General features: G+C 34.0%; 1 protein-coding gene and 1 non-coding gene across 3 annotated transcripts in view; one reads left to right on the top strand and one right to left on the bottom strand.

Moving 5' to 3' along the window:
- Positions 1-6,205: 6,205 nt before the first annotated feature.
- The window catches only part of LOC138709494 (lipase 1-like), a 40,073-nt gene continuing 21,986 nt past the window's right edge, over positions 6,206-24,292 (bottom strand). For both annotated transcript variants that reach the window (XM_069840302.1, XM_069840301.1), the window contains exons 3-9: positions 23,410-23,611; positions 21,559-21,673; positions 18,407-18,656; positions 14,159-14,314; positions 11,473-11,557; positions 10,986-11,128; positions 6,206-8,822 (exon numbers count right to left, since the gene is read on the bottom strand). In XM_069840302.1, the coding sequence (XP_069696403.1) occupies positions 8,661-8,822; positions 10,986-11,128; positions 11,473-11,557; positions 14,159-14,314; positions 18,407-18,656; positions 21,559-21,673; positions 23,410-23,611 (1,113 nt within the window). In that variant the 3' untranslated portion in view covers positions 6,206-8,660. The remainder of the gene's footprint in view (positions 8,823-10,985; positions 11,129-11,472; positions 11,558-14,158; positions 14,315-18,406; positions 18,657-21,558; positions 21,674-23,409; positions 23,612-24,292) is intronic.
- Positions 16,250-16,321, top strand: TRNAY-GUA (transfer RNA tyrosine (anticodon GUA)). The gene has a single exon. It is a non-coding gene; the product is annotated as a tRNA-Tyr (tRNA).

The following is a 24,292-nucleotide window of genomic DNA, read 5'->3' as shown; positions in this document are numbered from 1 at the left end:
TATTTTGCACGAATCAAATAAAAGTAGTTGGACTATGTATAATATGATTTGATAATATTTGTAAAAGAGAATTTATTGAAATAGTATGTATATGTATAATCTTTTCGCTGTAAGAAAAATCCTAATGTAAACAATAGCACGTGACTGAAGTGAGACTTCATTGGCCGCTGTTTGGCGCCATAGATTCTCAGTACGTGTTCCCGCCCACTGTTGTACATTCTACATTTAAGACTATTTGTTTTTCTCTGCTTTCGAGCGGGTTTCTACTCTTATATTTAATAACCACACAACCCGAGGATGCAGAAGCGATACTTCAGTACTACGTGTTTACGTGAACAACTACGAGCTCAAGTGACGCCAGCTTGTTACAAGAACAGACTACCTCGGTATTACTGTTTGTATTCATCCGCGTTCATAGTACATAACAAAATATAACAGGAGCTTTTCTTTTACATATCGTTTGACATATGAGTGAAGTTATGTGTTTCATTGTATTTAACAACTAGAATTCAATTTATTATTTTCAAATAATACAAGATGATAGTTTCCAAATACGGACTATATTTTCCTGCGTCGTATGAGTGTTTCGACTGTGAGCCAGTCATAGGTGTGACAGCCACGTGCTTGTGTTTACATTAGGATTTTTCTTACAGCGAAAACAGTATAGTTTCATTTTGCTGTCAGTATTTGGATCCATTTATAGAAGAAAAAATAAACGAAGTTAATAATATACAGAGTGTGTAACTTAAAACCGGCGCCCTTCAGCTAGTTATGCCGATTAGTGTCATGCATTTCAAGCTCTATGTTCGGTTCTAGTTCGTCGAGCGTGACAAGAACCGAAGTCTGTTTGGAAGAAGTCACAGCTTGCTCGAACTTGCCCCTTGTATGATCTGTGCACTTGAAGTTCGCTTGCCTCTCCTACCCTCCCCTCCCAGCCATTCATGCTTTTAGCTGAGTAAGGATTTTTAGAACAAATTTTTGAATTAAAAAAAAAAAGGTATTCAATCATACTACTTACCTTTAATGTAAATTATGCAATTATAAATTTATATTATATTTTTAAATTGTTAACGTTTTCACCATTCAGAAAGGCAACTTCAGACATTGATAATAATTAGAGATATCTTGTGAAAAAAAAAAAAAAACATTGCATTGAAATTGTAGTGAAGATTTTGACATGATATCAAAATATAGGTTGTTGATTTAAATATAAAAAAAAAACATTAAAAACGGTGAAACACTTAAGTGTACCAATTAAAATCAAATTTCAAATATCCATATTTAATCAGAATTAAGTTAAGTAACCATACATATTACGCTAAAATATATGTACATGGATACTGTTAATCAAATACTTACCGCATATAGCTTATATTTGCCATATCAAGAATCATTTAAAAAGAATACGAAAATTGTGTTTGAATGTTTGAAGTGATATATGCATTTGATTAACAGTACGGTATCCATGGACATTTATTTTATCATAATATATGGTTACTTCATTCATTCATTCATTCATTCATTCATTCATTCATTCATTCATTCATTCATTCATTCATTCATTCATTCATTCATTCATTCATTCATTCATTCATTCATTCATTCATTCATTCATTCATTCATTCATTCATTCAATTTATTCCATAGGTCTTACATGAGCAATGAAGCTTTAAGATGTGGAACAAGTCAAAATTTTACAATATTACAATTACAATTTTTACAGTTTTACAATTTAGTAATTTTCTACAATTTTTACAATTTTGTGCAATTTTTTTACAATATTTTAGCGAGATGTAGTGAGATGAGGTGAGGTCCGAGGATTCGCCAAAATATTATCCGGCATTTGCCTTTTGGTTGGGGAAAACCTCGGAAAAACCCAACCAGGTAATCAAATCAAAGGGAGGTAATCAAATCAAAGGGGTTGATGCCGAGGATTCGCCACAGACCATCCGGCTTCAGTCCCATGCATATCTGAAATTTGATTTTAATTGGTACACTAAAGTGTTTCACTGTTTTTTTTATTTTTTTAATATTGACATCAACAGCCTATACTTTGATATTATGTAAAAATCTTCACTACAATATCAATGCAATGTTTTTTTCACAAGATACCTCTAATTATTATCAATGTCTGAAGATGCCATACAGAATGGTGAAAACTTTAACAATTTAAAAATACAATGTAAATTAATAATTCTTTAATGTACATTAAAGATAGATCACTTGATTGAATACTATCCTTTTTTAATTTATTACTCGACTTAATGGAATTTTCAAAACTGAACACAAAAAAAATTATGAAGCTTTGTTTATATGTGAGGACAGGTAATTCTTACATCACAGTATAAAATAAAAAATACATGACAGTTGTTACTATGTTACCAATTACCGACAGAATATAATTATAATTATTGTATTCTTCACATAATATTCAAATAAATCACAGTTGTGTGACTATACGGATGATGAAAATATTAGCGACGTGAATTACAGGCGCTTTGTTCGATTCAAGTTAATCGAGTATGACGAAGTTCGACATTGGCCGATGTTCGCTCTCCAGAAGAAGGCCTGTCGTGTTTGTTCCACCCTGTTATAAAAATATTCGCTGTCCTCCACTCCCACCCCTTCATGTTTTAACTGCTAAAGAATTTTAACATAGATCTTGCGATTAGTTTTTTCATATAAAATGAGACGAAGTTTGTAATATCTTTGTTACCTCTCTCTTGTTCGAATATTGCAGGACACTAATTTAAATCGCTTAAGGATTTGAGTAGGACTACATATTTAGCGATTAGTTTTTCATATAAAATGAGACGAAGTTTGTAATATCTTTGTTACCTCTCTCTTGTTCGAATATTGCAGGACACTAATTTAAATCGCTTAAGGATTTGAGTAGGACTACATATTTAGCGATTAGTTTTTCATATAAAATGAGACGAAGTTTGTAATATCTTTGTTACCTCTCTCTTGTTCGAATATTGCAGGACACTAATTTAAATCGCTTAAGGATTTGAGTAGGCCTACATATTTAGCGATTAGTTTTTCATATAAAATGAGACGAAGTTTGTAATATCTTTGTTACCTCTCTCATGTTCGAATATAGCAGGACACTAATTTAAATCGCTTAAGGATTTGAGTAGGCCTACATATTTAGCGATTAGTTTTTCATATAAAATGAGACGAAGTTTGTAATATCTTTGTTACCTATCTCTTGTTCGAATATTGCAGGACACTAATTTAAATCGCTTAAGGATTTGAGTAGGCCTACATATTTAGCGATTAGTTTTTCATATAAAATGAGACGAAGTTTGTAATATCTTTGTTACCTATCTCTTGTTCGAATATTGCAGGACACTAATTTAAATCGCTTAAGGATTTGAGTAGGCCTACATATTTAGCGATTAGTTTTTCATATAAAATGAGACGAAGTTTGTAATATCTTTGTTACCTCTCTCTTGTTCGAATATTGCAGGACACTAATTTAAATCGCTTAAGGATTTGAGTAGGACTACATATTTAGCGATTAGTTTTTCATATAAAATGAGACGAAGTTTGTAATATCTTTGTTACCTCTCTCTTGTTCGAATATTGCAGGACACTAATTTAAATCGCTTAAGGATTTGAGTAGGCCTACATATTTAGGGATTAGTTTTTCATATAAAATGGGACGAAGTTTGTAATATCTTTGTTAACTCTCTCTTGTTCGAATATTGCAGGACACTAATTTAAATCGCTTAAGGATTTGAGTAGGACTACATATTTAGCGATTAGTTTTTCATATAAAATGAGACGAAGTTTGTAATATCTTTGTTACCTCTCTCTTGTTCGAATATTGCAGGACACTAATTTAAATCGCTTAAGGATTTGAGTAGGCCTACATATTTAGCGATTAGTTTTTCATATGAAATAAGACCAAGTTTGTAATGTCTTGGTTTCGTCTCTCATATTAGAACATTGCACAATAATAGTCGGTACTTTGAACATAGGGTAAAGGTTGGTAATATTGTGATACTAATAATATTATGATAGTTCTTTTTGAGAATTTTTTACAATTTTACTGAGAGAGAGAAGGACCGGTTTTGTGCAGAAACTTGTCCACGAACATTCCCTTAATACGTTGACGCAAAAAAACGATCTTCCTCTCGCTCAGTAAAATTGTAAAAAAAATTCTCAAAAAGAACTATCATAATATTATTAGTATTACAATATTACAAACTTTCACCCTATGCGTTTTTTAAATTTATTTTGTTTGATTTATTTCTGTGGCCGGGAGGATAAAGGTCTTAAATGAATTTTTTGTGAAAATGAGATTTTTGTATATTCTGAAAGTGGAAACAATTCTCTACAACCTGGTAAAACGGCTAAAATCAAATAAGACTCTGACTGGATTTATAGAGCGTTACAAAATGTCTTAAGTACTTTTGGAATCGAGCACACACAGAATAAAGGACTTAAGTATATTTAATACTTTATTCCTTACAAACCATCACATGTTTACTTTCCATGCTTCCCTATTAAAAAGGTCTAACTTGTATTTTAGCCATTTTATCACATACTGATGCCCTTTCCTTTTAAAACTTTAAGCACCAGGTAAACAGTCCTATAATTGTTTAAGACCCATTTTGCATTTCTAATAATTTAAATTTCTGATTTATTTTGACATGAAAAAGGTCTTATGTTTAATAGTCCCTTTACTCAGTTTGGCTTCTAGTCATAAAAGAGCTTAAGTGCGGCTATTTTTGGAAATAATTAAGAAAATTGTTAAATGAGCAACATTACCTATTTTAGAAGAAATATAAACAAATAATATCCACGGAAAACCTCTTAATTAAAAAAATTATAATTGACACCAATTTCAATCTTTCTACTGCTCTTCTGTAAAGTATAAAATTTTTACTTCAGACCTTTTTCCTCCCGGCCACAGATTTATACCTATATTTTTGTAAATATTAGTCATATTAATAACAAAAAAAAATTAGCTATAATCATTACTGTGCGTAACTTCGTAAGATATGTGCCTGACGACAACGTTATGCACCTAAGGCATAGACTAGACAAACATGAATCGAAGATAAGGCCTCTTACCGATTTTTAACGGACTCGGTTAGGTTAGTTTACGTGCTTCACTTCCACGTACTGTTGGGAATGTTGGGATGCCTATGGAGTAGGGTGAAGTTTGTAGTATATTGATATCCCCTCTCCTGTTCGAACATTTCACGACTAATACCGACTCCAATCTCAGCTAGTCCGTGCTGTGGCTGTGGCTGCATAGGGAGCCGGATTGCAATATAGTTTGTAAGAGTGAACATGTTAAATTTCAAGAAAAAATGTCAATAAATACAGGGGTATATTTCGCTTTCATTTCCATTATGTACGCCTACAGTGGGTAGGTTTTAAGTTGCTCACTCTGTATCTTCCTGTAGTTATTGAATGTGATCAAGAAATAATCACAGTTTTATTACCGATTACAGTTCAGTAGCTCTAGTTCCTACAAAACAAAACAAAAAAATTGTGTTCAATTGCTTACAAGTCTAGAAGTTACATCAAGTCATTTAGTAAGCATTAAAATGCTCAATTAAATTTGAAATAACCTATTTAATAATAATAATAATAATAATAATAATAATAATAATAATAATAATAATAATAATAATAATAATATCAATAGTTTTATATCAGGTAATCAGAAAATATCACACTGTTGTCAATTAACTCCGATACTTAACCCTTAAATTGACAGAGCATCCTATAGGATACAACAGGTTAATAGGGTATATGCTGTAATTTTAAACAATTTTTTTAACAGAATAATCTGCCCTCAATGAGGGTGACCATAAAGATCCAGAATAAAAACACTACAGAATAATTTAGAAAGACAAAAAGATTAAATACAGGAATTGTTTAGTAAAACATCCAGAGAAATGCAAACCCAATAGAATCATCAATTCGTAGGAAAATTAAAATTTCACAATACTATATTGTACAACATACAAAATATGGACATTGCGATAGTTGTTTGGCCACGTACTGGGGTTCTGTAAGAAGGGAGAGCTACTGCGTAACAACAGACACCATCGTGCCCGTACAGCAATTGCCAACCTGCTAAGAAAAAGAGGATGGGAAGTACATGAGGAGATTCATTGCGTGTCTGAATATGATTCTCATAGAAGAGTAGATATAATTGCCATCAATAGAAGAACCCAGAAAGCGATTGTCTTAGACCCTACGATTTGCTTCGAACGAGACACGAATCAAGCACTGCAGATAAATGATGACAAGCGAGCTAAATATGTACCTTGTCTTCCATACCTCAGTGAAAAATATGGCATTTCGCTTTACAACTGGGATGTTACAGGCTTACTATTTGGAGCGAGGGGTTGTTTACCAAAATTTACATGTAATATCCTTAAATCCTTTCAAATTCCCTTTAATGAGGTTCAGAAGATCGTAATGGAAATTCTGAAGGCCTCTCTTGAAATTCTACACTATCATCTATATATTAACACGTAAATTTTTGTTTTAATGTACAAATCGAATCATTATTTTGCTCGTTTCATTTCCCTTTATCTTTTATGTTTGTTAATTCCGGATCCCAGTGGTCAACCTCACTTGAGGACGGATGATTTGAAATCTTAGTAGTTACAGTAGGTTTAATAAACTAGTGTGAGAAATGAAGTTTTGCCAGTTTAAGGGTTAAAGATTAGGGAAAGGCTATAAAAACGAAATTGGGATACTGGTACCATTTTACTTCAAATAAATTAAGTACGCTTTGTATGCTGATAAACAGATCCTAGTGTAAATCTCACAAGATAATATACAGGGTATCTCAGGAGAAATGTAACATACTTCAAGGGAATGTAGTTTGGGTAATCTACATCGATTTAACCTGATATACGGTTGAGGAGAAATTAAGGGCGACATATTGGAACGTCTTGTAGTTCCGTGTACTATACTTGACGTGGTACGTCAGATCGTTTGCACATGGCAGCATCTGAGCACCGCAACGCCAGCGCAACACACAACTGAATACACGTTCGCTTTACATTTAATTTGTATATTCGCATAGTGAATATGCAGATATGCTTTTTGTTTATAAATTTTGCGATGGCAATGCATTGGTTGTTGTTGAGGAATACAGACGACGTTTTTCCCAATCGAGGGGATTCCATCTAGCTGTGTGTTTACCGGATGTTATCTGAAACTGGAAAGCTACCAAGTGTTTCATTGAGGTCGGAAAGAGAACCGGTACAATTCATGGAATCCTTAAGAAGGGCAACCTTAGTAATTTGTCTTGTGAAATTATTTTATTTTCTTATACTTATACTTAATTATGAAATAAACTTATTGGAACAACATGAGATGCAGCATTTTCAATAACGTATCATATCACAATTTTCTAAAAATAGAAATAGATTTATAATGCTTCTCTCCATTTAAAACTTCGCCCATCAATAACTTTCCAACCATTACATTCGTATATAGCTATATCAGATTAAATCGATGTAGATTAACCCAAATTACATTATCCTGAAGTATTTTACATTCCTTCTGAGACACCCTGTATAGAGGATTCTTCTATGTCAGAGAATATAAATGAAGATATAAATTAAGTTTATAAGAAAAGCAAAATAATGTACAGAAGTAACACAAGCACAAGCGAAGAGTTTCAATCTTTTAAAATTAAATTGTAAAAATTATAACTGTTTGAAAAAGAAAACATAGAAATGTACAAAATTATATAGATACTATAGGTAATCCATAAAGTGAGTGATGATGTTAAAACTTATGAATTCGATATATCCAACACAATAAATTACACCTGGATATAAAGAATCACAAAAATAAATTAAAAAGAACTTATAATAGTGACTAATGTTAAAGTAGGTGTGATGGTGATTATTGAGATTGTTCAACTATATACAGTAGTGGCAAAAAAAACCGGACCGATCCTTGTAGCTGATTTCAGAGCCTTGTTCACTCCAGAGGACGATAGACTGGTAACTAAGACTTTCGTGGTTCGAATCCTGCCTGGAAAGGAAACTTTTTTTTGTTCCTTATTCAAATTTATTCCCAATACTTTTCTATTGCAGCGATATTTTACTACTTAATTAACTTATTATTCCCAGAACATGAATTTTATCAGGAATCGAAAAGTATTGGAAATAAATTTTAATAAGGGACAAAAAAAAAAGTTTCCTTCCACCACGAACCAGTTACCAGTCTATCGTGCTCTGGAGTGAACAAGGCTCTGAAATCAGCTACAAGGGTCGGTCCGGTTTTTTGCCACTACTGTATATTCCAACAAAACAGAAATAGGCTCTAATTATGAAAATATAATAGGCCTATTGATAATGCTTATCATATTAATAATGTACAACGATGATGTCTAACAAGAATGTAATCTTCGTGAAATTTTATACTTTATACGACATTTTAGTTATTAAAAGGCTCGTATATAATGTATAATGATATGCCCAGACGTAGATGGGAGGATAATATTAAAATGGATTTGAGGGAGTTGGGATATGATGCTAGGGACTTGCTCAGGATAGGGACCGATGGCGGGCTTATGTGAGTGCGGCAATGAACCTCCGGCTTCCAGAAAAGCCATTTTAAGTAACTAATCTGTGTTGGCATACACGCGAACTCTGTCTTCTCTGCTATGACGTCTCCTTTTCTGTCTTCATGAGCCTTATCACTTCTTTGTAAAGTAGGACGTTTGCACCACTACCCCACATGAAGTCCAGGTGGTTAAACGCCTTAAGAGGAACGCGAAATTTACTCTTTACTTTGGGTAAGACGCTGGCGATCAATTTGACATTCTGAAAAAAAAAAACGAAACTGATAGAATAATAAGGAACACAGAATGGTGATTACTAGATAAAAATTGCTGAATCGGTATAGGCAAGAAGCTGGAGAAGATAATACAATGTAAGTTCTGATGATTGAAAGACTATGAAAATGAACGTCAAACTGAATATAGCATTATGTATTGATTCAACCACAATTGAATCCTCTCAGTTTAAGTTCCACCTCTTAGTTTCCCTTTAATGGCCAACCCTCATGCACTGTGTCACAGATGTGTGACAGTGGCACAATGTCCAACACACTATGTGCAGAGGTGCACTCATTGAGAGTGACTAAACCAAATTAAATTAAATTAAAAGCAAATTAAATTAAATTAAATTAAATTAAATTAAAGTACATTGAACTGAACCAAATTAAATTAAACTAAATTAAATTAAACCAAATTCAATTAAACTTCATTGAACTAGACCAGACTAGATTAGACTAAATCCAAAATAAATTAAATTAAAAGCCAATTAAATTAAATTAAATTAAATTAAAAGCAAATTAAACTAAATTAAATTAAATTAAATTAAATTAAATTAAACACAAATTAAACTAAATTAAAACCTAATTAAATTAAATTAAAAGCAAATTAAATTAAAGTAAATTGAACTGAACTAAATTAAACTAAACTAAATTAAATTAAACCAAATTAAATTAAACTTCACTGAACTAGACCAGACTAGACAAGACTAAATCCAAAATAAATTAAATTAAAAGCCAATTAAATTAAATTAAATTAAATTAAAAGCAAATTAAATTAAATTAAATTAAATTAAAAGCAAATTAAATTAAATTAAATTAAATTAAAACCTAATTAAATTAAATTAAACACAAATTAAATTAAATTAAAAGCAGATTAAATTAAATTAAAACCTAATTAAATTAAATTAAAAGCAAATTAAATTAAAGTAAATTGAACTGAACTAAATTAAACTAAACTAAATTAAATTAAACCAAATTAAATTAAACTTCACTGAACTAGACCAGACTAGACTAGACTAAATCCAAAATAAATGAAATTAAAAGCCAATTAAATTAAATTAAATTAAATTAAAAGCAAATTAAATTAAATTAAATTAAATTAAATTAAAACCTAATTAAATTAAATTAAACGCAAATTAAATTAAATTAAAAGCAGATTAAATTAAATTAAAACCTAATTAAATTAAATTAAAAGCAAATTAAATTAAAGTAAATTGAACTGAACTAAATTAAACTAAACTAAATTAAATTAAACCAAATTAAATTAAACTCCATTGAACTAGACCAGACTAGACTAGACTAAACCCAAATTAAATTAAATTAAAAGCCAATTAAATTAAATTAAAATTAGTTTAAATTAAATTAAAATTAGTTTAAATTAAATTAAAATTAGCTTAAATTAAATTAAAATTAATTTAAATTAAAGTAAACTAAATTAAATTAAACCAGATTGGACTAAACAAAATTACACGCACTACACTACAATAAGTCCCGCGCCGTGGCGTCGTGGTCTAAGGCATCCTGCCTAGGACTCGCGTTACGGAATGCGCTCTGGTTCGAGTCCTCATGGGGGAAGAAATTTTCTCATGAAATTTCGGCCAGTGTATGGGACCGGTGCACACCCAGCATCGTGATGCTCTTGGGGAGCTACGATAGGTAGTGAAATCCGGTTACGCAAACCAGCTTTAACGGCTGGGGAGCTCAACGTGCTAACCACACGATTCTGGTTGGATGATCGTCCACCTCTGTTTCGGCATGTAGCCGTGAGGCCAGCAGCCGGCTGGTCGGTCTTGGCCCTTCATGGGCTGTAGCGGCACGGATTATTATTATTACACTACAATGAACTAAATTAAGTAAACGCAATAAGAAATCTGTACTCCTATGCCGGGATCCGAATCCGAATCCAATGAATTTCCAATAAAAAAAGTGTTATAGCTTCCCTGAAATGGCTTTGGTGCCAGAAATCGGGTTAAAATCAAGTACCTACAGTACAATGAGAACTAGAGCCTTCAATACTATTACAGTGGAATGTGTTGGCAATATCTGAACTCCAAATCAAACTGGAATGAATGTTTTATTCCGATTAACAAATTACGGAAAAGTAACATGTGTTAACGTTAAGATTTAGATGTATGAAAACAAATACTTACATAATACGGCGCAAGTTTGTCGTTATCGCTGTAGTAGAGAGCAACAGGTGTTGTAACCTTCCTGATGTCGTACACTGGAGGAACTGTCTGTCCGTAGACCTCCATGTTCTTCTCTTCACCGAAGTCAAATTGCTGAAATTCACCTGAAAGTATAATTTATTTAGTTATTTAAAATAATTCCTAATTCTTTCATTTTTTATTATGCAGTTATTGAGATATTCTCTTTAGGGCAGTTATGCCCTGGGCCAGTTTCCTTGCGTTTATTTTTTTAATTAATTTATATTTTTTTACTTGGTTATTTAACGACGCCTCTCGTTGCAATTCTCGTTCCCTGTTTATTGTGGACCTGCCTTAACACCACTAGTCGAAATGATTAAAGTGTGGGTACGATGTCACATGTTGTACGAAATTAAGAATTGAGAATAAATTCTGCTTAAAAATTGTTGCAAAAAAGCTGCTTACAGGAATAATACAGGTTCACCCTCACCTGACAGAGCCAGCTGTGCGAAATGGAGCACTTGTCTGGTGGAAGCGCCGGCGGGCGTGTGGGCCAACATCAGAGCCACTTTCTTCTGTTAACAAGAATATTTTTAATAGATGGAGATTTAAGTATGGTTCATGTTACTTACTTACAATTGGCTTTTAAGGAACCCGAAGGTTCATTGCCGCCCTCACATAAGCCCGCCATCGGTCCCTATCCTGTGCAAGATTAATCCAGTCTCTATCATCATATCCCACCTCCCACAAATCCATTTTAATATTATCCTCCCATCTACGTCTCGGCCTCCCCAAAGGTCTTTTTCCCTCCGGTCTCCCAACTAACACTCTATATGCATTTCTGGATTCGCCCATACGTGCTACATGTCCTGCCCATCTCAAACGTCTGGATTTAATGTTCCTAATTATGTCAGGTGAAGAACACAATGCGTGCAGTTCTGCGTTGTGTAACTTTCTCCATTCTCCTGTAACTTCATCCCGCTTAGCCCCAAATATTTTCCTAAGCACCTTATTCTCAAACACCCTTAACCTATGTTCCTCTCTCAGAGTGAGAGTCCAAGTTTCACAACCATAAAGAACAACCAGTAATATTTTCAACCGAATAATAACACGCATTTCCCATATTTATTCTGCGTTTAATTTGCTCCCGAGTGTCATATTTATATTTGTTACTGTTGCTCCAAGATATTTGAATTTTTCCACCTCTTCGAAGGATAAATCTCCAATTTTTATATTTCCATTTCGTACAATATTCTCGTCACGAGACATAATCATATACTTTGTCTTTTCGGGATTTACTTCCAAACCGATCGCTTTACTTGCTTCAAGTAAAATTTCATGGTTCATGTATAATAGTAATAATAATAATAATAATAATAATAATAATAATAATAATAATAATAATAATAATAATGTTTATTGCCAGAAACATACAATACAAAGAACTATTGCACATTTATAAAATTCTAGAACTCTCTGAAAGAGAGTGATCTCAGGACAGGATTCGATACATAATAAAGTTAAATTGGTAAATTACAATAAATAACATAAAAAAATTAATATTTACTTATAACAGCGTTTCTCAAACTATGGTCCGCGGACCACCTGTGGTCCTCGAGATCTCCCTTGTGGTCCTTCAAAAAAGGCAGAAGAAAAAATAAAATTCAAACGAATTGCGTATCACACTATAGCTGAAAATCGTAGAGTTTGGAAATGACACATGGCAATCGCCTTTCACTTTTTCTCTCAGTACTGACATTTTATGAAATTTATTACCCTATCCGTCCACTGACTTCCCACTCTACTCTCAACAACAAAAGAGGAATTTAAAGCACTATGAACGTGGTGTTTCTCGCCATCTTTTCCCTGCACATCTGGCGCCGCCCCTATAACCCAGCCAGGGACCATCCAAATTCATAAAAGAGGACCGAACCTTTTTTATGTATTTATGACTTTCTTAGTAGTTTTGCCGACACCCAGTCTGCACATTGAAATGGTCACGTGCTGTACGTCGTACACCAATAACACAACTCTGAGGTCACAATTTGAAACTTATTTTCCAAGTAAATATGACGAATTTTCATGGGTTCGTGACCCCTTTCATTGCGATATTAAAACTAACAAACTTTCATTGAGTGAAAGAGAACAGTTAATTGAATGAGACCGGACTTAAAATGAAATTCCAAGCGGAAGGTATGGTTAATTTCTGGACCTCATCATTAGTGAGAAGAGAATACAGTGAACTGTACAATGGTGCTTTAGAGATTATAATTAAGTTTGTTTCTACGTATCTGTGTGAGAAAGTGTTTTCATCACTAACTCTAATAAAAACAAAGTAGGCTACCGAAATCGACTTGATGTATGTGACAATCTCCGACTTAAGCTTACCTGTATACGCTCAAATATAGAACTGTGCAAGAATCGGCAGGCTCATCCATCTCATTAATGTGAGTACCAACATTTATTAATTTTTTTAGTTAATAAGTTAAAGTTTATCCAAACTCTAATAGTCTTGAATTATTAAAGAAACTAAAATGAATTTTCTTCCATTAAAATCAGCTTAATTAGTTAACACTAATATAAAATTAACTTAATTTAATTAATTTTAATTGATTAATTCTATTTTAAAATATAAGTAGGCCTATTTGATATTAAAATATACTACAAAAATGATAAATTTTCTTTCGAAGGGAACAAGAGTAAGGTGGTCCGCGGAACTGTTGCGACTTAAAAAAGTGGTCCCACTTCAAAAAAGTTTGAGAAACGCTGGCCTATAACAAATTCCTTACATACATTTTTAAAATGTCAGACTGCTGGAGGTAAATAGATGTTGGTATTTCTTTATTAATTTGTATAAATTCTAGGGTCGATATTAGTGCTATGGTTGGAAGAAGTGCTCATTAAACACTGGGTCCTCCGTTTCTTATGTCCTGAATGTTGCCTACTCTTCAGGATAGTCCGGAAACTTATTGATTCTCCCTTGTATGTCTATTTATCAATTTATTATTATTATTATTATTATTATTATTATTATTATTATTATTATTATTATTATTATTCAGTTATATTCGTTGTTATTTAACTACCTACCAATCAACCAGCACCTCCATACATTTAATTTAAATCAGGAATAGCCTACAAGAGTTAATGATTGAAACTCAAACACACATACCAACCTTATCCACTTGGCTGCTCTTTCCAACTATGGAAAATATGAAACTGAGGCAAAATCTTTGTGTGAAGGCAGATTCCTTACAGGCAAAAGTGCTGATGGGGTTCAGAATTGTGTTCTGAGGTAGGAACTCGTTGATTCCAATTGCACTTAACATCCTCTGCAACAACATGAAGTCATTACACACAGAAATTGTTACGTTTTAGTCAATTTGTAAATTAGAAATGAATTGTGTCATTGATTACAGAATTCGGAATTGGTACTTTCATTACTATTTCCTGTAGAGTACAGAAGCTGTTTAGAGATGGTAAACTGAACGCAATGATATTGAAACAGCAATGAAATACATAGGTTGGATAAAAAGTAATGGCAACACTGCTGTCATGTGACGATGGTGCGTTCGAGAGCTGCCAGCTGTGTGGACATGAACAAGGACTGTTAGATAAGTTAGTGCAGCCAGCGGCGACAGTACTCTGTCAATCTACTGCAGTGTGTAGAACGTTCACTTTCATAGGGGTAGTGCGAGCGCTCTAAGACCATCCTTACAAAACTAGAGCTACGATCCTGGATCAAAATTGAAATGGCACGAGGTCGTACTGCACAAGAATGTTTTCAGGGACTGCGTGAAGCATGTGGCGATGCAGCGTTGCCATATCGCACAGTTGCACGATGGGTTAAAGCGTTCCGGGAAGGCCTTGTTGCACCGGTACCAAAGGGAAGGTGACGACTTTCTTGCACGAATCGTCGCTATGGACGAAACCTGGACTCGCTCGTATGAACCAAACTTGAAACGCCAATCAAATGAATGGAAGCATCCCGGTTCTCCTCATCCAAAGAAAGTGCGCCCTACACAAAGTGCTGTGAAGGAGATGTTCATTGTGGCGTATGACATTGATGGGGTAATACTGCACCACGCTGTACCTCCAAGGCAGACGGAAAACGCGGACTACTGGAACATCCACCGTACTCACCCGATATGATCCATGCGATTACGATCTTTTCACCAAAGTGAAAGAACCACTGCGAGGGACCCGGTACGATACCAGAGATGAACTTATCCGTGCTTTAGGGCGGTCAATACGGAACATCAACAAAGATGGACGCGCTGATGGTGTACGACGCCTTCCAAACATTTGGCAAAAGGTAATAAATAAGGGGGACTACTATGTAGAAGGTACGTAAATGTTGTACCCCTGTGAATAAAGCCATGTCAGAAATATTGAACTGTTGCCATTACTTTTTATCCAACCAAGAAAGTTATATTACAATAAAATTTATAATATAGACCCTTCTGTCCATGAAATATGTCCGGCATCGAACTCCAGTTTCATATTAACTACCGGTACTTATGTCTTAAATTAAGTAAAATTCTGTACAAGTTTGTCCAACTGCGTCGCTTAATGCCAGTAACACTATTGAGAACAATATTGTTGGCCATACTTCAGTCTACAATATACAGGGTGATTCACGAGGATTTACCGTCCTTTACGGAGCTTATTTGTGATGACATTTGGAGCAAAAAAGTCATATAAACATAGTTCCTATTCTCAATATTTTCAGAGTTACACTAATTCAAAGTTGTTTGTAAAATACGTTTTTTCTTTAGTTTGAAGGTAAGAGAATGATACAAGTAGAGAATGAACCATTCAGAAGTATCATTTCTGAACCTAAAAATGGTATTTGGGTATTTTTCAATTATTTTATTATATAACCTTGGACCAAAGTAAGTACCATGGTTAAGAGCTGTGCTTGTGAAACACTTCGGTTCCTCTGGTCGTATAAAATCGGATCTTTTAGTTACATATTTATGATGATACAATTTGAATTTATTACGATTTTTATGTATGCATTTATATTATTTTTAATGTTAAAAATAATATAAATGATATGCGTAAATCACTTCGTGATTTAAGACGGCGCTTATTCCGTCGGATCCCGTCCAATTAGTCACTCATAACGAGTGCACCTCAGCACATGTGTGGACTTCGGTCCTACGTTCATAGACATCTATGACGTAGTGCAGAGGGCGGCCACTAGAGGGAACCCAAGAGTTGGAGCTTAATCTGAGACAATTCTGTCCGACGCCGGGGCGGTATCCGGTGTGGCTTAGTGGATAAAGCATCAGCATGTAGAGCTGAAAACCCGGGTTCAAATCCCGGCGCCGGAGAGAATTTTTCTCCGTTCCATTACTCTTTCATCGTTTATGTATGAAGTTTAATAAGACAATATAATAAATTTGTTTAATTTTCAAAACATTAAAATCAATGAACAAAAACTCGGATGAGTAATCAATTAGTTTATTAAGGCATATTTTAATTATTCTTTTCTGAATAAGTATTAGTGGAGTGAGATTAGAATTACAAGCATTTCCCCACCCTAAAATTCCATACTGGATAATGGATTGAAATAAAACTAAATAAATGAGACGTAAAACATTGATTGATAAATATGACAGAAGTATAACAAAGATATAAATTGTTTTACGTAATCTATTGCATAAGTATGTAATATGTTTATTCCATCGTAAGTGTTGGTCGATTGTAATGCCTAAATACATAACTTCTGAGGATTCGGTTAATATGGAACATTCACAATTTTGAGAATAACAATCAGAATGATGAATTTTGATCTTAAGAGAAGATTGAGGAAATTTAAGACCACTGGACCTTAGTGAAAACTGGACAATAGGTGCTTTGGATGTGTTTAAGGAAAGAGTGTTTGAATCAAACCACTTTTCAGTTACCTGTAATCCATTATTCGCATTAATATGTTCGTAAGTGCCTTTGAATGTGAGATTGGTGAGCAATTTTGAATACTTACTTACTTACAAATGGCTTTTAAGGAACCCGAAGGTTCATTGCAGCCCTCACATAAGCCCGCCATCGGTCCCTATCCTGTGCAAGATTAAGCCAGTCTCTATCATCATACCCCACCTCCCTCAAATCCATTTTAATATTATCCTCCCATCTACGTCTCGGCCTCCCTAAAGGTCTTTTTCCCTCCGGTCTCCCAACTAACACTCTATATGCATTTCTGGATTCGCCCATACGTTCTACATGCCCTGCCCATCTCAAACGTCTGGATTTCAAGTTCCTAATTATGTCAGGTGAAGAATACAATGCGTGCAGTTCTGTGTTGTGTAACTTTCTCCATTCTCCTGTAACTTCATCCCGCTTAGCCCCAAATATTTTCCTAAGCACCTTATTCTCAAACACCCTTAACCTATGTTCCTCTCTCAGAGTGAGAGTCCAAGTTTCACAGCCATATAGAAAAACCGGTAATATAACTGTTTTATAAATTCTAACTTTCAGATTTTTGGACAGCAGACTGGATGATAAGAGCTTCTCAACCGAATAATAACACGCATTTCCCATATTTATTCTGTGTTTAATTTCCTCCCGAGTGTCATTTATATTTGTTACTGTTGCTCCAAGATATTTGAATTTTTCCACCTCTTCGAAGGATAAATCTCCAATATTTATATTTCCATTTCGTACAATATTCTGGTCACGAGACATAATCATATACTTTGTCTTTTCGGGATTTACTTCCAAACCTATCTCTTTACTTGCTTCAAGTAAAATTTCCGTGTTTTCCCTAACCGTTTGTGTATTTTCTCCTAACATATTCACGTCATCTGCATAGACAAGAAGCTGATGTAGCCCGTTCAATTCCAAACCCTGCCTGTTATCCTGAACTTTCCTAATGGCATATTCTAGAGCGAAGTTAAAAAGTAAAGGTGATAGTGCATCTCCTTGCTTTAGCCCGCAGTGAATTGGAAAAGGATCAGATAGAAACTGACCTATACGGACTCTGCTGTATGTTTCACTGAGACACATTTTAATTAATCGAACTAGTTTCTTGAGAATACCAAATTCAATAAGAATATCATATAATACTTCCCTCTTAACCGAGTCATATGCCAGAGCAATTTTGAATACTGAGGAATATTCATATACGAGTATTGCAATAGTATTATAACAACTTTGTTAATGTATGTAATTTTTGCTTGCAATAATAAAACTTAACTTGTTGAAAAAGTCGAGTCTTGAATTATTTTATTTACTGCGTCACTACTCTCATCAGAATGAAAATGCAAAGAAGTTTGATAGTTGTCACAGTATATATGGTATTTACTATGTTTTATCATTTTATTTAGGGCGACAATAAATTAAATGGATCGCTTATGCGAACAAATTTTGAAAGAAAACCAGTTGTCTAATGTAGAGAGTTAGTTGAAACATTGCGTTACCTCCAGTATCCCTTCACTGACAGTCTCAATGAAGTGGAAGACTGGGTTCTTCGAAGGGGTGAAGAATGCCACTGGAGCGAAGCCGCTCATGAGGATGATCTTCTCGTTGTACTGGGGCTTCTGCGACATCATGACGAAGAACATGGTGGTGCCCATGGAATGGCCGATGTAGAACAGCTTCTCTTGGCCTGTCGTCGACAGAATATGGTCGATCTCGGCAGGAACGTCGTACGTTCCCATTTCGTGCCAACTGTAAACAATATAAATATGTATTTGTTTGGATTCTGGCAGTAGTAGACTGTTTAAGGTTTCTATCTTTGTCAGCACGTCGCTAAGATTCAGTTGTACTACACTGGCTACAAATCGAGCGGTAAGGAAAGTGCAAATTTCTGTCTCTTCTTAGAGATTATTGGTGCCATGTTATCACGTAAGTAGGAGGTAATTAATCGTGATTGATGGTTAAAGGACAATATTTTCAACGAACTTCGGGGCATGCGGTAGCGTCTCGTTTAAGGCACAACGTTGCAGAAAGCAGAAATGAGTGTCTACCAGGGGAATTTTTTGGAGGATAAAGGCGGCGGACACGTATTGTAGGACTGACATCCCTACAGCCATTACAGTCCGCGTCACCGTTTTTGGCGTGTGAAAGAAGTAATGGGAACGTTAAGTGCTAGTGTCTTACCTTTACCGTAGTCAGTCTGACAACTGTGTTTGACAAATGGCTGATGAGACGTGTATAGGAAGTATTACCGTTCTCAGCTGCACTAGAAACATGCTCACAGACTGAGCGCTGTACTCTAGGACAGACGCCAAAAACGCTGGCGCCAGCTGTAACTTGCCGATTGTCTGTAAAGGAGGGAGCCCTAACCTCTCGCGACCCTCTGGGTCGATTTGGGCTGTTATGGGGTTGAATTCACTTTATATTTCCAAGAACATGTTAGATGGCGTGTTATTTGATTGTAGATAAATGTTCTTTGTGGAGGTGATAAATATGTGTAGCATTTCTTTAAAAATCACCAAGGAACTTGAAAAAATATGTTACTGGACGAGGTAAATAACTCATTCCGTTGGCATTCTAATTTACCGATTGTGACTTCAACAGGTATCACATATTTGGAAGAGAAGACAAATACAGTGAGAACATAATAGGGTTGTGAGGTTGTAAAAATATGTTATACGCCTTAACAACGGAAATGTATTTTAAAACCTTCTCAGACGAGCTTTGTGGACAACGTATCATAGAAAAATTCACAGGAACCGAACAAATTATTATTACACGTTTAAAAATTCACTGTCATGAAAATGACAGCATTTATTTATTTTTTGTATGCATTTCGCAACAATTTAGCTCTTAACGAATCAATTATATACCTGCTGATAGCTTATTTTTGTTGAGCTATCAAATAAAGAAGAAGAAATAATATTTGTTATACAGCACAAAAAGGATTTTTTTTATAATCACACAAACTGAAATATACTATTTTATTCACAATAATTGCATATAATGACTTTTTTGTATAAATTAAAATTATGTAAGAGGGGCAATCAATAAGTTTCCGGGCTGTCGTGAATGTAGTCAACACACAGGACATAGGAAACGGAGAAGTTATCTAGAACCAGAGAAACGCCTAGATCTATACTAAAAGAATTACTTAAAAGTCAGAGAAGAAGACTAGTCATAAGGCGTATATAAAATGATTGTATTTCCTATATTTCTTTGCTCTTTGTGAAATTCGATATTTAGAATAAAACATACATTTTGATATATGTGTTTGTACGAAGCACAGTGGCGTAGCGGTTATGGATCCCGCCTTGAATTCAGGAGGTCCAGGCTTCGATCCTAGGATCCGGGTATCTTAACTTGTTTTTTTTTTTGTGATTATCCAAGTCTTCCAGGCGAATACTGAGATGTCAGCAATTACAGAGTTCCACAATACTCTTCCTTCCCAATTCTAAACAACTATTCACTTTCACTTGTCATATGTCATTCGAATATTTTCCTCTATTGGCCTGCTACCTATCTGTGAAGTATAGCTCCGGAAAACATGCCCTCTGGCTGGCATGATGGTAAACGCGGTATTGTGGAGGAATCCAGAAAAAATGTAGCCTCTATTTTATTATTAATAATGAGATTCTTTTGCGTTAACGTGTTTTTAGAAGTGACTATTAAGGGTAGGGCTACCCATGAGTGAATTTTGAAAAATAATTATAACAAATCACAATTTTGTTTTTTGACATTATAAAATACTACATACCTCCCTATATTAAAAAAAAATAACATCACCAATACGGTACCGCAATTTTTAAAGTTCATACGAGACTTTTAAAAGTTCAGTGGTGCTTTAAATTTCAGCTGTACTAGCAATTCGGATTTATTTGCATTTTCATTGACTTTCAATATATCGCACTACTTTGATTGTTAGATGTTCTCATAGGTTCACTGGTAAACCTGAAGGATTTTAATATGAGTAATGCATTCAAACCATGCATTGCTGTTTTCTCACATTTAATTTTCAGCATTTTCATTCTTATAAAATGCTCCTTGCGAAACAGATTTTGTGATAAACAGTACAAACTTGGTATTTAAGTTCACAGATATGTGTGAATAAAAGTAACTGTGAGTTTTACGGTGAATACAATTTCAATATATATATATATATATATTTTAAGACAAAATATACAATATTAAACAAATTCTATAAGCTCACCTAATGAATCTACATTGAAACCTAGGGTTATTTAAAGAAGTGTATGTGTGGAGAGCCTATTCACAAATTATGAGACCGAAAAAAGAAAATTGTTACGCAAGGGACTTTTTGAGTTACTCACCCCTAATTTGTTAACCATTAAGATTAAAAGGACAAATTTTTGTAAGTTGTTTAGTTATATTAGTATATACCTATAGCAGAAATTAAAAAAAAATGCTTTCATAGTTTGGTATTTATTAATTTCATTCATGGGTACCCTTAAATGAGAATATATTAATGAAATACGCGTTTTTTGCGTCGATATGATCTTTGAAGTTACTTTTAAATGGGAAAACTTTAATAATAAAGCTGTAGGCCTAATGTTTATAATGGGATCACTTCCTTAAAATTATAAGTTGTATCATTTAGTTGTACAACGGAAGTTTCTGCAGCTGTGGTGCTTACCTGTATTCCCAAAACTTGGCATCCGATGGATCGAGGGAGATGTGCTTCCTAGAGTAAGTGTTTCCTCTAGCATTTGCCAGCCAGACGTCGAAACCCTCATCGGCCAAGATAAATCCTGAAATTAAATCGAAGTTATCGCTAGATACTCGTATTACAATTAAGTTATTTGCTTAATAATGTCTAATCATCGGCATAAAATACTATCTTTAGCTTTCTATATTATTTATTAGTATACAGAGTGGAAGGGAACCGAATAAATTAATTCACAGTGGTGACAGATGAAGTCAATGCGAACAAGTTTTGTCAAGTAAGTTTTTGATACGTCCAATAGTTTTGACAATACGAAATGTAACCAGTTGCAACCCTGCAACGCTCTTTGACGTCATTGCTCCGGAGTGGGGGTCAGTAGGCTATAACAGCAATCATCCACTCCGCAAGACTTGCGAGAGGAGAATGTAAACAAAAACATCTCATCAGATACGTTTCAATCTAATTACTGTAGATGGAAATATAAAGTATTTCATCAATTAATTACACAACTTGTGTGGTTTTTAACGTTCTTTATTACGATATAACCACTTTAAGGGGAGAGGATGGTATTTTTTGGTGAAAAATGAGTAAATTAAAAAAAAATTCTTTAAAACACTCTGCGATATGTGCGGAATGCATAGCATAACATTTTGTGGGTATTTGTGCCCTTATCGGATGTTGAGTCGCCATTTTTAAACTTCCTGCGTTATGGATTTTTAAATCACTCGCCCACTTTTATTGTTGTTTCCGGTAAATTAAATTTTCAAAAACATTTTTTTTCTTTAAAATACCCTTTGATATGTGTGGAATGCATTGCATAACATTTTGTGGGTATTTGTGCCCTTATCAAATGTTGAGTCGCCATTTTTAAACTTCCTGCGTTATGGATTTTTAAATCACTCGCCCACTTTTATTGTTGTTTCCGGTAAATTAAATTTTCAAAAACATTTTTTTTCTTTAAAATACCCTTTGATATGTGTGGGATGCATTGCATAACATTTTGTGGGTATTTGTGCCCTTATCGGATGTTGAGACGTCATTTTTAAACTTCCTGCGCTATGGATTTTTAAATCACACGCCCGCTTTTATCGGTTTCCAGTAACTGTATGTTTTTTACTACATTGCCAGACAAAAATGGATATAATTTCTGAACTATTAAAGATACATGCATGAAATTTAGAACACACATTCTTTAGACTATTAGGAAACTTTTCTCTGTAACAGAATTTTGTTAATTGATTTCATTTTAAAAAATACGTCCGTTTGTTTGCAGGAAAGGAAATCATAAAATTGTTACTAAACTTTAATTGTTTATTTTACAAACGTAGGGACTAATATCAAAATTCTGTTACAGACAGTTTGTAGAACATGCTTTTGCAAATACATTGCAGAAAACTATTTGAATCTATCTTTAAAGACGGTTTAGATATATCGGTTTTAATACAATCCTGCATTGGGTATGTATATATTTTTTTCAAATTTGGGCCCCCAAATAATTTTTTTTAATATTTTTATTTGGTTGAGTTGCCACAGCTATGAGCTCTCTACATACAAAAAATTAATATTTTACACCAAATAGGAAAAAAGTAAAAAAAAATACCATCCTCTCCCCTTAAATATAAATTTAATATAATGAAAGTTCTCTTCCACTCTGTCGCTACTGCATTCTTAGGCTATATGATTCAAATAAATATTAATAACATACAGTAGCTAGTAGTGGATTATCTTGTCTGATCCTGTTTCAAACGTGACTTTATTTGATACTAACTTTTATTATGGTTTTTAAGTTCTTATACATTTTACTCACAGAGTGATCCTTACCGAGGGACTTTTTAGGGCCCATGACTACCCAGTCGAAAGAGCTGCAAAGCAGGGCATGGTGGATCAGCACCGGCGGTCTTTCTCCGGAGGAATTTGCTTCTGACTTCCCATGCGGGATGCGGTGGAGCTCCAGAATGTATCCATCCTCGGTCTGCACACTGTGCCTCTCTATAGGGTATCCATACTTAGCTATCATTTCCGGCTGAAATACACATTTAGTGTAGTACATCATCATCACCATCAATTCATATGAAAGAGTGTACTAGATATATATCCATTTTCAATCAATAAATTCAAGGTTCCACCTCGGTAACAATGTAGATCTTTCCTTTTAATTTATAACGTGGATTTTAGTGACTGAGAAATAGTAAAGTAATGACACACGGGAGGAAAATACCCTTTTCCAGTTTTTTCTACCTTAATTTCATTTTGGGCGCGCTCCCTTTAGGCGGCACGGTCCTAAAATCTCTCCCTATGTATGGATATCCTTCGATAATATTCTGTCCTAGACCAACATAATGTTTATGTGTGTGTGGTCGATAGAATCGTCCCATCCCCTACATGCAATTATGTAGTCTAGGTCCTACAACAGGAGGAGGTTGAAAGAAAAAAATCAATCAATTAAATAAATTAATATATAAAATAAATATAAATAAATTAAAGTAAATATATAAATAAAATAGATGAATAAAATGAATGGATAAATAAATAAAAACAAATAAAAGTAGATAAATAAATGAATACAAGGAAAGCAGATTTTTAATGTAAGACACTATATCATCAATTCTCAGTTATCAATTTTTGTCTATGATGAAAATTATTTCTTCATTATTCTGCGATTACGAACCATTGTCACTCACAGATTAGTGACCATCCTTTGACG

The sequence above is a fragment of the Periplaneta americana genome, chromosome 11, assembly GCF_040183065.1.
Source record: "Periplaneta americana isolate PAMFEO1 chromosome 11, P.americana_PAMFEO1_priV1, whole genome shotgun sequence".
NCBI lineage: Eukaryota > Metazoa > Arthropoda > Insecta > Blattodea > Blattidae > Periplaneta > Periplaneta americana.
Note: the sequence above shows the minus strand (reverse complement) of the source record. Positions and strands in the feature narration are given on the sequence as shown.